This window comes from Tasmannia lanceolata, unplaced genomic scaffold (genome assembly GCF_043159265.1).
Source record: "Tasmannia lanceolata isolate RefF3 unplaced genomic scaffold, GAP_Taslan_0.1 ptg000019l, whole genome shotgun sequence".
Lineage (NCBI taxonomy): Eukaryota > Viridiplantae > Streptophyta > Magnoliopsida > Canellales > Winteraceae > Tasmannia > Tasmannia lanceolata.
In genome coordinates this window covers 7,039,962-7,054,693 of record NW_027518696.1, presented here as the reverse complement: position 1 = coordinate 7,054,693, position 14,732 = coordinate 7,039,962, and the positions used below count along the sequence as shown (strand labels likewise).

The 14,732-nt window shown below is 37.1% G+C and overlaps 1 protein-coding gene across 1 annotated transcript; it reads left to right on the top strand.

The window, feature by feature from the left end:
• Positions 1-326: 326 nt before the first annotated feature.
• Positions 327-14,481, top strand: LOC143853113 (potassium transporter 5-like). Its single transcript, XM_077362835.1, has 8 exons — positions 327-587; positions 1,634-1,859; positions 2,105-2,353; positions 9,766-9,816; positions 10,882-11,142; positions 11,293-11,460; positions 11,557-11,811; positions 13,372-14,481. Exons 1-8 carry the CDS (start codon positions 456-458, stop codon positions 14,337-14,339), a joined length of 2,310 nt encoding a protein of 769 aa, XP_077218950.1. The 5' UTR covers positions 327-455; the 3' UTR covers positions 14,340-14,481.
• Positions 14,482-14,732: the final 251 nt, after the last annotated feature.

Sequence of the window (14,732 nt, the reverse complement as noted above, 5' to 3'; positions counted from 1 at the left end):
AAGTGATATATTTTGTAATTGGCGATGAATTTCTCGCCCCACCCCCACCCCACTGTAGGATAATGCGCCGCTCTGTTACTGTGACTTAAAAATCATCTCCCAATTGTAATTATTAAAAACGCTAGGAATGATAGAATGAAGGGCAAATCAGCTCGGTTGGTGGGTTTTTCACAGCGAAGCGCCTAAAAAAGGTTTTTCAAAGCTTATATTAAAACGAATAGGGGCTCCCGCCCTTCATTCTATCATTCCTCTTAAAAGTTAAAACAGAGAGCGGTATCTGTTTTAGTTTAGGAAACTTGAAAGCTTAAAAAGGATGGCAAGTAAATATGGAAGGCGGGGTCTCAAGCATAAACACGTTGTTAACGCGCTTTGGTTCCCTATAAATTGTGGGAGTAGCAAAACCCTAATTTTCATCTCTACATTCCTCACATTCTTTTCTCATTAGGGTTTCCAATATGGAGGAAATCACCGAAAAAGATGTCTCCGGCGAGATTCCGGCGAAGGAATCGAATGAGAATAAAGCTTCATTGCGTCGGTTTAACTCGCTCGAATCTCAATCTGATTACGGCCATGGAAACCGACTTAAGGTATGTTTTCAGTAAACTTTACTGTTATATTTTCGGAAAAATCTATGGATTTTCACTCTTCTTATACTCTTTTTTTATTCGGTTCTCTTCTATAAGTTGATTTTTCTGTATTTTTGATTGAGATGAGAGATATGTTGGGTTCTGTAGTTTTGATGAAACACTACTTTTCTCTTCATCAGGTACCTAGGATTTGACTGAGTGTACTTTGTCTATTGTCCCTGTAAATTCCAATCACCAATTATTTTTATCAATCCTAAAACCCTAAACCCTACCTTCTTAAAAATCTAAAAGCCTTAACCTTAACTTTCCTCACTTTCGAGCCCAAATGACCATTGCATTTGCAAAAGGAGATACCCTTATTAGATTTTCAACACAAGAAGATGATGAGCACGGCTTAAGATAGTGTGTGTTTCTGTGATCGAGGGATAGTTATGATTTGATTCGCTTTCCTTGGATTGAATATCCTGCTTGTATGGTATACACTATTCATTTCGATACACTTTTACTTGGATTGAATATCGTGCTTGTTTGGTATAGTCTGTTTATATGTTAAGTGAGGGTCGCAAGCCAATCCCATTATGATTCATGATAATATCCCGACATATCGAACAGTATAAATGATAAAGATGTTTGGTTCCAAACTTGACTTTCGACTACCATATTTTTCAACTCTCATTTATATTGTTTTTACGCTCGGCTTCTCAATCTGTGTATGGATTTTTTTTTGTAAAAATAAATTTCCAAATGAAAATCATTTTCTAATATTCTTGATTTTTCATTGTTTGATTACACATGAAAAAAGTAACTTGAACCAATGTGGTTCAAATTTTATTTAGTGGGACTTTCATTTTATAATGATATTCCCTTAAATATGCAATAATAACCATATCATTTCCTTCTAAATCATTGTGAAAAGCAAAAAAAAATAAAATCAGTTTGAAATGTTTTTACCTCAAACTTATAACTATCATCATGAAAATGAAGCAAAAGTAAATGTTTTCTATGCTTCCATTGAGTGATACATGAGGGTTTTGAATTTTTTACAGCAATTAGGCTGGACAACCATCTTGCAACTCGCCTTTCAGAGCATCGGAGTTGTCTATGGCGATATTGGCACTTCTCCTCTTTATACCTACCCGGGTATCTTCCCCAACGGCATCAAACACAACGACGATATCTTGGGCGCTCTATCATTAATCTTCTACACCATCACCTTCATTCCTGTGATCAAATATGTGTTGATCATCCTCCAGGCAAACGATAATGGCGAAGGTAAGAATAAGAAACCTGCTATAGTTGTTATACTACTGAGTTTTAGGCCTTTAGTATCATCCAAAACTGGAGGAATTTCGCAGTCATTAGCAATTGAAGGTGGTGCCCACAATCGACATGCCAGATAAATCTTTTCTGCATCCAATTTGTAAATCCGTTGTATATGATTATTTGATTCATCTTTCATGGAAATTTACTGTTTTGTTTTTCACTATTCTTGTAATGTTAAGCCGTTGTATTTGTAGGGGGGACATTCGCTTTATATTCACTGATCTGCCGTTATGCTAAGGTTGGACTGCTACCAAGCCACCAAGCTGAAGACAAAGATGTGTCAAATTTCGAGTTAGAAGTGCCGAGTAGCCGCCTCAGTCGAGCTTCACGAGTGAAATCCACACTCGAAAATAGCCAATTTGCAAAGTATCTTCTACTGTTTGTGACCATGCTTGGTACTTCTATGGTCATTGGTGATGGAATTCTCACTCCCTGCATCTCAGGTTTGGTAAACTGAACTTAGTTATTCATCTCTTTTATCCTGTTTAGGATTAAATTATAATATAGCACTTCCTCGTACTTTTCTAATTTAAATTTAGTTGAAGATAGATCGAGGTTTAGATGACAATATTCCTCTTTCCAATCGTCATTAAAGACGATCAGGAATTTTAATTTTTTCTCTTGTATTCTTATTATTATTATTATTATTGTTAGGGTAGTGGTATTTGCTCTGTCTAATTTTAATAATGGTATACCTTACTTTATTTGATACTTCTATGTTCGACTGCTTGTGGGTTGTTGAGAATTGTGACATCTTTGACAGGTAATTATGGTGGAAATTAATCTTGACCACTAGATCTTGATCATCTATCAACTTGACTTTCTTGGGACTTAAGTTACTTACTTTTCTTGGGACTCAAGTTACTTACTTTCTTGGAACTTAAGTTACCTACTTTCTTTAGACTTAAGTTACTTTCTTTCTTGGAAGTTTGGAAGACAAGTCTTGACTACTTTGGAATTATGTAATGCTTTTATTTTTCATGTGATAGTGTGTTAGTTGTGCTTAGGAAAGCTAATAGTAGTTAAGAAAAGTTAATTTCGGATTTGTAATGTAAGCTAAGTTTTAGACCATGTATCTTCTAATTTGGAAGGGTTTTGAGTAGTACAACAACTTGGGTTACTTTCTTTGTGTGTTTGGCATCAAGAGAACAATCTTCTTCTCTTGAAACTCATCTGCTCTCTCCAACCTAGTTAGTTTCATTCCAACAAAGTGGTATCAGAGCATAGGTTGAAGGTTGATCATAGCTTCCAATATGTTGCAACCTCAACTTCCTCGATTCAATGGCAAGAACTACAACTAATGGAGCATTCAAATGAAGGTGTTGTATGGATCTCAAGATCTATGGGATATTGTTGAGACCGGTGTTAAAGAACCGGAGGATCAAGCGGCTCTCACTCCACAACAACTCAATGAGTTAAAAGACAAGCGAAAGATAGACAAAAATGCTTTGTTCTTTATCTATCAAGCGGTAGATGAAGTCATCTTTGAATGAATTTCATCGGTGACTTCGGCAAAAGAAGCATGTGATACACTCTATACCTCATACAAAAGAGAAGACAAAGTAAAGTTGGTAAGATTACAGACCCTTAGATGTGGGTTTGATGCATTAAGGATGAATGATTCGGAATCGGTTGAAGATTTTTACAATCGTGTTATTTCTCTTGTGAATCAATTGAGAGTAAATGGTGAAGATATTCAAGATCGAAGGATTGTTGAAAAAATCCTTAGAAGTTTGACTCAAAAATTTGAGTATATTGTTGTTGCAATTGAAGAATCAAAGGATTTAGCTACTTTATCCTTAGAAAGTTTGTTGGGATCGCTCAAATCCCATGAACTACGAATGAAGCAATTTGATTCTTCTCTTCTAGAACAAGCTTTTCAAACTCAAGTCTCTTTTAAGGGTGACTCTAGAGGAAGAGGAAGAAGAAGATGAAGAAATTCTTTTTGTGGAAGAGGGAGAAATTGTGGAGAAAGAAATCAAGAATATAAAAAAATGAAGGTGGTTTTTCTACAAGAGGAAGAGGGAGAGGAAGACATCTATCGCAAATTCAATGTTATCATTGCCAAAGGTTTGGTCATATCATGAAGTATTGTAGAGAGAAGATTGCGGAAGAAAGCAAGAAAGAATTTATCTTCATGCGTGAGAAGGAAGAAAGTAAAGAAGAAGACACTCTTTTTCTTGCTTGTAATGTGCAAGAAGTGGCTCTTGAAGAGACGTGGTATCTTGATAGTTGTTGTAGAAACCATATGACCGGCAACAAAGGCGTGTTTGCAAAGTTGGATGAATCTCTCCAAAGTGAAGTTCGAACGGGCGATGACAAGAGGCTTTCCATAAGGGGAAGTGGTGATATTCTTGTTCAAACAAAGAAAGGCGTCAAGCGCATCTCCAATGTTTTCTATGTTCCCGGTCTAAAGCACAATCCCTTGAGTGTTGGGCAACTTCCAATAAAAGGGCACGATGTTCATTTCAAGGAAGATGTATGTGAAATCAATGACAAGAATCATATTCTCATAGCCAAGGTGAGAATGACTCAAAACAAGATGTTTCCTCTAAAGTTTCAAAGTGAAGGTCTTCCTTGTTTCAACACCATTGTCAAAGATATGTCATGGCTATGACATCTTCGTTATGGTCACTTGAGCTTTAGCACTTTATCTCTCATGAACAAGAAGCATATGGTGAGATGCATGCCGAACATCGACCGCCAAGATCAAGTGTGTAAAGGATGTGCACTTGAAAAGCATCAAAGAGACTCTTTTCCCATTGGAAAGGCTTAGAGGGCATCAAATCTTCTTGACCTAGTGCATTCGGATTTATGCTGGCCTATGCAAACAACATCAATTGGAGGTAATCGATATCTTCTCACCTTCATTGATGATTATAGTAGAAAGATATGGGTTTATTTTCTTAAAGAAAAATCAGAAGTCTTTTGATGCTTTAAACTTTTCAAGAGCTTGGTTGAAAAGCAAAGTGGTTTTATGTTGAAAACTTTCCGTTCTGATAGAGGTGGTGAATATGTTTCTCATGAGTTTGAGAATTTCTTGAAAGCGAATGGGACTCGGCATCAACTTACTACTCGGTACACACCTCAACAAAACGGGGTTGCCGAAAGGAAGAATCGGATGATTATGCAATTGGCTAGAAGTATGTTGAAAGCAAAAGGGATGCCTAATATGTTTTGGGGGGAAGCCGTTGCATGTGTCATTCAGGCTTCATAAAAAAATGTTCAAGGTATGACTCCTCAAGAAGCTTGGAGTGGTCATATGCCTTGTGTTGCTCACTTGAGAATTTTTTATAGTATTGCCTACTCTTACTTGCCAGATGAAACACGAAGAAAGTTGGATGATAAATATGAAAAATGCATCCTTGTTGGGTATAGTGAAAGTTCAAAAGCATACAAGTTGTTCAATCCCATGACCAAGAAGATTATCATAAGTAGGGATGTGAAGTTCAATGAAGAAGAGACTTGGAATTGGAATCAAAGTGAGAAGAAGAAAGAAGTTTTGGTAGATATGGATGAAAGCAAAGATACTCATAAAGGTAGAATTGAAGAAAATGAAGAGAATATGGCTCCTCCTATCACTCCATATTCTTCTCCATCTTCTTCATCTTCATTGTCCTCAATAAGCTCCGACTCTTCTCCAAGGAAGACAAAAAGCATAAGAGAAATTTATGAAAAGTCTAGAAGAATTACCGATGAAGAGTTAGCAAATTTTGCTTTGTTTGCCGATGCCGATCCGATTAGTTTTAAAGAATCTTGTCAAGAAGAAAAGTGGAAGTAAGCAATGGATCAAGAAATGTGTTCAATTCAAAGGAACAATACTTGGGAGCTAATAGAGCCTTCAAATGGGGAAAAGACTATTGGTGTGAAGTGAGTATACAAGACAAAGTTGAATGCAAGTGGTAAACTTGAAAAGTATAAAGCTCGCTTAGTAGTAAAAGGCTACAAGCAAAGATATGCAATTGATTACAAAGAAGTGTTTGCTCCTGTTGCTCGTTTTGAGACAATTCGTATGGTTCTAGCTTTGGCGGCACAAAATAGTTAGAAAGTTTATCAAATTGATGTCACATCGGCATTCTTAAATGGGTTTTTTCAAGAGGAGGTGTATGTTGATCAACCTCCCGGTTATGTGAAGAAAGGTGAAGAAAGCAAAGTGTGCTGATTGAAGAAGGCTTTGTATGGCTTGAAGCAAGCACCAAGGGCATGGTATAGTCGCATTGACGGATATTTCATGAAGAACGGTTTCAAAATGTGTCCTTATGAACACACCCTCTACATCAAAGAGAACACCCAATGTGAGTTTTTGGTTGTTTGCTTATATGTTGATGATTTGATTTTTACCGGTAATTGTTCAAGCATGTGTGAAGAATTCAAAAGAAATATGATGCGAGAATTTGAGATGACCGACATGGGTCTTCTCCATTTCTTTCTTGGTATTGAGGTCAACCAAAGAAATGATTGAATTTTTATTTCTCAAAAGAAATATGCAAAAGATTTGCTAAAGAGGTTTAGAATGGAAGGTGCTACACATATTAGCACACCTGTGGAAGTTGGCTTGAAACTATGTAAGAATGAGGATGAGAAAAGAGTTAATGCAACTCTTTATAGAAGTCTTGTTAGTAGTCTCATGTACTTGACGGCCAGAAGACCGGATCTTATGTTTGAGGTGAGTATGAATAATAGATTTATGGAATCACCAAAAAGAAGTCATTGGGAAGCCGGTAAAAGAATCCTAAGGTATGTAAGTGGAACCATTGATCATGGGATATGCTATGGAAGAGTTGAAGATTCAAGTTTGGTTGGTTATTGTGATAGTGATGTAGCCCACCCATGAGGTTGACAAGTTTGAAGCCCAGATGAACCATCCTAAGCAAGTGAGAAGGTCAGCTCGCATCCAAGCCTAACACAAGGCCCATGTCCAACTTGAATCCATTAAGCATAAAGACCACCATGGACACGCTTATCGAGCTGGAGTCCCGCATTAATGAGTCTGACCACTTTGTGGAGTCCGTTTTTGGACCTCTAGATGGACGAATCAGAGCAAATGCTTAACTAGGAAGTTGTAGGTCTTTGAATTATCTTTCCAACAGATATTCATGGTCCTAATTTAGCTTAATGGTTGAAGAGTTATGGCTATTTTGGTAGACTGTGTTTGCTAACTTTGACTAGTTAATGTGTTTAGAGTTCCTAAAACTATTAATGATGTATGTGAGTCCCTAAACTAGTTAGTGGACTAGTTTGAACGAATTTTCTCATGTATTTATCTATTTAAAGAGTATCAAACATATGTAATGGGGTTATTTGAATATTTGAATGAAAAATTTGCTTAGTGCATTTTCTCTTGAACCTTGAAGAGTTCTTCCTTGAAACCCAGAAGAGTTTCACTCCTTCCTTGAAGAGTAGGAGCTTTCCCCTATTGTTTGCATCCTTGAAGAGTTGCAACCATCAATCTAGAAGAATTTATGTTACCTATCTTCCTTAGCAACCTAGAAGAGTAGCCATTGAAGTTATCTTTCTCTATTTTGCCCCGCTCTATTTTCAGAAATCTGTCTATTCGCATTCATCCACTTCCATCACCATTTCAAGCCCTTTCCAGTATTTTTCTGAGCAAACTTTTGTCAGCAAAGTTGTAGATCTTTGAGTCCTTAAAATTTTGGCTTTTGAATCAAGTCATTCCGACCTATATCGAGGGAGATACGCTCATTTTACCGAACTTGCGTAAATCTGTTTTTCTTGAATCCGAATTCTTGAGCATTTGAGTGTGTGTCTGTCACTCTCCCGATCCTTAGTCCAAGAAGCCTAGGAGAGGCTTGCATCAGATAGTGACTGAGGCGGACGTGTTGATGATAGCAAGAGTACTTCCGACTATGTTTTTAACATTGGTTCGGGTGCAATTTCATGGGCATCAAAGAAGCAATCGGTTGTTACTCTCTCTACGGCGGAAGTGGAGTACATTTCATTATCTTCGGTGGGATGTCAAGCTCTTTGGCTACGATGGATATTAGAAGAACTCAAACATCTGCAAGATCGTGGTACAAGTTTATTTTGTGATAATAGTTCGACGATCTCACTCATAAAGAATCCAGTTTTTCATGGCAAAAGCAAGCACATAAGGATCAAGTATTATTTCATTCGAGACTTGGTAAATGATGGAGTTGTCAATGTTCGTTTTTGCAAAACTCACGATCAAGTTGTGGATATTTTTACGAAGGCTTTGAAGACCGATACATTCATCAAGATGAAGACAAAACTCGGCATGGTAGTGGTCTAGCTTAAGATGGGCTGTTGGAAATTAATCTTGACCACTAGATCTTGATCATCTATCAACTTGACTTTCTTGGGCCTTAAGTTTCTTACTTTTCTTGGGACTCAAGTTACTTACTTTCTTGGAACTTAAGTTACCTACTTTTTTTGGACTTAAGTTACTTTCTTTTTTGGAAGCTTGGAAGACAAGTCTTGACCACTTTGGAATTATGTAATGCTTTTATTTTTCATGTGATAGTGTGTTAGTTGTGCTTAGGATAGCTAATAGTAATTAAGAAAAGTTAATTTCGGATTTGTAAGGTAGGCTAAGTTTTAGACCATGTATCTTCTTCATATGTAAGAGTTTTTAGTGAAATTTGGAAGGGTTTTGAGTAGTACAACAACTTGGGTTACTTTCTTTGTGTGTTTGGCATCAAGATAACAGTCTTCTTCTCTTGAAACTCATCTTCTCCCTCCAACCTCGTTGGTTTCATTCCAACAAATTAGAGAAGTGTTAAATTATTGGACGAGTGCCATTATTGAAAGCTTTTCTCATTTAGGACATGTTTGCAATGATTAAAAATTATTCCATGAAACATTCTTGGGCCCAATTGTGAGAGGAGCAGAGTAGTGAGGGGAGAGATTTGAGACGACGTGAGTGGGTAGAGCATGAGATTTTCTAAAAAATAGTGAATTAAATATGTTATTTTAATTTTTGTTTTTTCATGTTTTTAAGTGGCTTTTCCTGCTCCCCTACTCCCACCCTCTCATGATTGACAAACTGGCATCAAAATAGTAATTTTTTGGGAGGGGAGGGTAAAATTATGTCATTTCTCAGGGATGTTTGGTTGTTATGCACTGTTCATTCTACTTTCCTTGATCGATCATCTACAAGGAATTTTGCAAATAATGAGAGTTTTCTCTCAAATCAAGCAGAAAGTAAATATGATTTTACTTCTACTTTGTTTCTACTTTTTGTATCATTTTACTTTCCTTCTATTTCCACTAACTTACATCCAAACGGATCCTTTGTTTTACAATGGACTTTTTTCCTTAGTTATGAAACAACTCGAAGGGGGTGCCTTATGGCTTGATACATGACTATAATATAAATGGTAGTACAGTGAACCAAACAAGTAATTCATGATGCATGGCAAGTATTTTATGCAATTAAAAAGATAAACACCCAAATTTCAATTGGGGCTGTTCACGAGGGGGATAGAAATCCTTGGATAAGCTCTACCTGTCATTGAGTATTCTGCTTGGGTAATTTTATCTTGGATATAGGCTACTCTGCTTGTACAGTAGACCCTAGCCATTGAGACTTGTTCTCAAAATGACATGATGTAAAGATAAAATAAACTAGCTAGTCCTCGAATTCTTATATTTTCAGTCAATTACTTTTTTTCCTTGACTGCACGGAGCTTTGTTATGATAATTATTGGTTTTATTATATTGTAGGCATGCTACTATTGTTCCTTGACCGGTTTTTTAAACTTTTGTTTATTTACACACCATCATTTAGTTTGTTTATTGTAAATGTTTTGATCATTGTTCAAAACTCATGGATTTTAACTCTCTGCTGACTAGTTGTTTTGAACTTTTTGGATAGTTTTATCTGCGGTTAGTGGAATAAAGGAAGCTACTAATTCCATGACCGAAGGTAATCTTCTTAAGCCATGTTCCTCTTTTTGGTTGCCATTTCTCATGTCTTTTGTGGTATCTCTAAAGCAGCGAAACCACTCACATTTTCTAATTATTTCGAAATTTAAGCAAACTTACTTTTTTTTGCGTAGTTTGTAATGAATCTTATCTATAAAATGAATCCCAATTAATCACACAGAATAATGATGTTTTCAAAACGTTTAACTTCTTAAGAGAACCAAGCTAAGGATAAAGACAAATATTCCCCACATTAAGGGCAATTCAAGAAACACAAAAGAAATCGCATTTTAACCAAAGTGATGACTATTGTTTAAGACAAGGTAACCTAAATTGTACAAAATAAGAAAATAAGTAGTTGAAATGGAGCCCATTCATATGTTTCAACCAGTAGAAGGGTGCACTCATCCATTCAAATCCACTCTGACAAGGCAAGCCCCAAAATTCTTCATCTTCAAAAGATCCTAACCTTTCTGTTGAGGTCTTACCAATGGATGGTTACAATAAAAGAGACAGTTCACATTTAACAAGGAAATTTTCATTAATTGGACGCTTCGGATTGTCCAAGAGGAGATTGTACATGGTACTTCCTTGAAAATAGGTGGTTTGGATCATTCAATGTGTTTTGATTGCCCTCTTTTAAAATATGGGGAGGGGGTTTGACACCATACACTCTTCAAGATAAAGCTAGTAGTAATTTGTGTTAATTCGGTGCTTTTTTTTTTTCTTGAATTTTTTACTTTTCTAGTACTCTTAGCTCAACTAAGTTCTCTAAAGCGTATATACGATTTATTTTTGTGAGAAATTGTGGTATTCAGATTATTTTGTTTGCCGAGGGAATGATGTGGTTACACTAGTCACCGACAAAAAAATTAGGAGCCTTCTGAAATGTCACTATTTGGTGAAAAAGCCTAGTTACTTTTGCTTGTGATGCACATTCAAAGGCTTCTCTATTTCTATTTTCATTTAGATGAGTAATTTCTTTCCTCCAAACAAGGAGTATTATCATTCCTCTTCATTAGAATTTACTAACATTTTCATTATTGTTATTATTTCATAACTCCAGAGAGGATTGTCTGGATATCGGTTGCCGTCTTGGTCTTCTTGTTCTTATTCCAGAGATTCGGAACTGATAAAGTTGGATCTACATTCGCCCCGATCCTCATTGTGTGGTTTTTCTTTATTGGTGGTATCGGCATATTCAATTTTGCCAAATATGACCCTTCAGTAATCAAGGCCATCAATCCCAAATATATAGTTGATTATTTCAAGAGGAACAAGAAAGATGCATGGATTTCTCTCGGTGGTGTCATCCTTTCGATAACAGGTCAACCACCTCATTCCCCACTTTAACCTCTATTTCCTTATTTTCAGAAGTTTATTGTTTCTAACTAAAACCATACTAAATTGATAAAATCTGTTACACTCGAATATTTGTGTGTTTTATCTTTGTTCTTATTAAGAACGGATTATGCAGGAGCCGAAGCAATGTTTGCCGATCTTGGGCACTTCTCAGTTCGTTCCATACAAATAAGCATGTGTTCCATGGTATACCCACCAATCCTTTTAGCGTATTTTGGCCAATCTTCATACCTTCGTAAACACAATTTCGATGTTGGTGATGCCTTCTATAAGTCCATTCCAGGTGAAGGAACCTTATCTTTCTCCATTGATTGAATTGGTAGCACCCCCCAAAAAATGCTCAATTTTTACTATTTATGTGCACTTAATTATGATGCAGGCCCTATGTATTGGCCTACATTTGTGGCTGCAGTCTTGGCAGCGATCATTGCGAGCCAGGCCTTGATCTCCGCCACCTTCTCCATCGTTCACCAGTCCCTTTCCCTTGGATGCTTCCCTCGAGTAAAGGTTATCCACACATCGAGTAAGTATCCGGGGCAGGTATATATACCTGAGGTGAATTACCTACTCATGTTAGCATGTGTCGCCGTCACTGCCGGATTCAAGCCAGCTCAAAATATTAGCAATGCATATGGTAATATGTTGTTTCCTTGCATTCCTTTCATATTTGAATGCTTCAGGTAGTCTCGCCTGTGATTTGTTTGAACAATTCATATGATAGGCCTTGATTTGGATCGCCCAAAACCCAAAAATCTAGCAAATAACTTATATTTTTAGCTGTTGAATGTGAACCGATGGCTATATATATATTTTTTTGGCAATCTGTGTTCAACAACAAAAAATACACATTATTTGGTGATATAATTGGATGATTAATTTGATTTTTATGTCATAAGTGATACAAAGCAAGGCCAATCAAATAAATGATTTTGACCAACCAAAGTTGAGACCTAGGGGAGGGGTGCACTTTGGTTTGGGTAAGGTTGGCCTTTTGCTAAAAAATGAATTCGAATCAACCCGAACCCGACCTGGTTTTATGGTAAAAGCTCAACCCAAATTCCTTAAAATTTGACCCAAGTTGCATCACTAGAACTGAGGCACTGTGTGCCATAATTGGTGTTGCATCACTAGAACTGAGGCACTGTGTGCCATATATATATATATATATATATATATATATATATATGAGAAAACGGTTCCTACACATATGTGTAGAGAGTTCTCTACACACTAGCTTAAAATACAGTGGGGCCCCACATTGTTTGGGTGATCCAAGCCATCCATTTTAAAGGCCCTCACATAGATAGGGTGTCTGCAAAAAATCAGATCCATAGGATCATCCCAACCCTACGATTTGTGGAGGTAAAATGGATGTCTTTAAACCTTCACAAATTAGTCCATTTTTTGCCTCCACAGTTCGAATGGTTAGGATGATCCTATGGATCTGATTTTTTGTGGACACCCTATCTATGTGAGGGCCTTAAATATGAATGGTTTGGATCACCCAAATAATGTGGCCCCCAATGTATTTTAAGCTAGTGTGTAGATAACTTATCTACACATATGTGTAGGAACCGTTTTCTCATATATATATATGAGGAATATGTTGAGCGCACCAACACTTCTCTCTCTCTCTCTCTCTCTCTCTCTCTCTCTCTATATATATATATATATATATATATATATATAGAGAGAGAGAGAGAGAGAGAGAGAGAGAGAGAAGTGTCTCTAGTCTGCCCGACTAGAGATCATTCTCTAGTCCGCCGACCAAAAACACATGGGTCCCACATTTTTTGTGGCGATCTAAAGCATTCATTTGATAAGCCTCATCATAGATAGGGTGTCCACAAAAAAATCATCTTCATAGGATCATCTTAACCCTTCGATTTTTAGAGCTAAAAAAAGGACAGATTTGTGGCGGTTTATAGCCGTCCATTTTAAGCTCCACAAATCATAGGGTTGGGATGATCCTATGGAGCTAATTTTTTTGTGGACACCGTCTCTATGTTAGGGCCCATCAAATGAATGCTTTGCATCACCCAAATAGGAAGGGACCCATGTGTTTTTGGTTGGCGGACTAGAGAATGATCTCTAGTCGGCCTACTAGAAACACTTTCCTCCTCTATATATATATTGTTTTCTTTACTAGCATATGATAACGTCTTATAGTGATAAATCACTCTCTAATGCACAGGGATTGCGGTGGTTTTCGTGATGACTCTAACATCATCCTTCTTAGTACTGATCATGATCATGATATGGAAGACGCACATTCTACTTGTACTCTCATATGTTCTAGTGATTGGCTCTATTGAGCTCATCTTCCTAAGTTCGGTCCTCTACAAATTCATGGAAGGCGGGTATCTTCCTCTAGCCTTTGTTGCATTCCTTATTACTATAATGTTCGTATGGAACTATGTATATCGTAAGAAATACAAATATGAATTAGAAAACAAAATCCCTATTGAAACGCTCAAAGAGGTGGTATCCAACTCGAACATACTCCGCATACCGGGGATTGCCTTCTTCTACTCGGAGCTAGTGCATGGAATTCCGCCCATCTTCAAGCAGTACGTCGATACCGTGCCAGCTCTACACTCCGTCCTCATCTTTGTCTCTATCAAATCACTTCCCATAAGCAAAGTTCCAGTTGAGGAAAGATTCCTCTTCCGTCGTATTGAGCCACGCGGGCTCGGTGTCTTCCGTTGTGCTGTGAGGTATGGATACACAGACCAGCGAAATGAGAGTGAGTCTTTTGAGAGGATGCTGGTGGAGAAGTTGAAGCAATCTATAAAAAACGAATTACGATCACCATCATTGGTTGCTGGTAATAATGGAGGGGTAAATAATGGAGAGGTCTCAAACAATGATGAGAGAACAGGAGGTGTGTCTGCAGACATTACAGATGGGGTTGTGGAGGAAGAGAATAAGAGTGAGGTGATAGGCAAGGAGATAGAATTGGTGGAGAGGGAGTTTGAGGTTGGTGTGGTTCATCTATTGGGGGAGAATGAGGTGGTAGCCAAAAAAGGGTCTCATTTTGGGAAAAGGGTATTGATAGACTATGCTTATAACACCATGAAGAGGAACTTGAGGAAGAGCTATGAGTTGTTTGATGTTCCCCACAGGCGTTTGCTCAAGGTGGGAATGACTTATGAGCTATAGAACAAATAAAATGAATATTCAACCTGAATGAAGTGAATATTCAACCTTTTCAGCTTGTTTTGTTTTACTCGCTGTTGTCTCATTATGCGACAAATACTTTTATAGAGAAGTAATAAATGCATTAAATCCTCTCTACTATCTTCTTCTATAGGTTGTTGATATTTTGATGTCTTCTAATGAACTTGTGCTTTAGAGGTAAAATAGAAAAATCTTTAATGGGTTTCTAAGCCAAAAACTACCTAAAACCTAGGCAAGTGTCATTAGGAATACCTTACTTTTTTTGCTGTAAAATGGTAGAGAAGAGCTACTCTGTGACCATTAGGAAGAAAATCCATTCAAGGTTCAACTATCTTTTTCTAATTTTATACCTGGTTTTTTGTTTTTCTCTTTTTA

Bases quoted from the DNA above. Each gene is read 5' to 3' on its own strand.
- LOC143853113 (XM_077362835.1), top strand. From the start codon at position 456: ATGGAGGAAATCACCGAAAAAGATGTCTCCGGCGAGATTCCGGCGAAG. The intron at 2,354-9,765 runs GTTTGGTAAACT...CTTTTTGGATAG, and splicing joins TCTCACTCCCTGCATCTCAG to TTTTATCTGCGGTTAGTGGA. The intron at 11,461-11,556 runs GTGAAGGAACCT...ATTATGATGCAG, and splicing joins CTTCTATAAGTCCATTCCAG to GCCCTATGTATTGGCCTACA.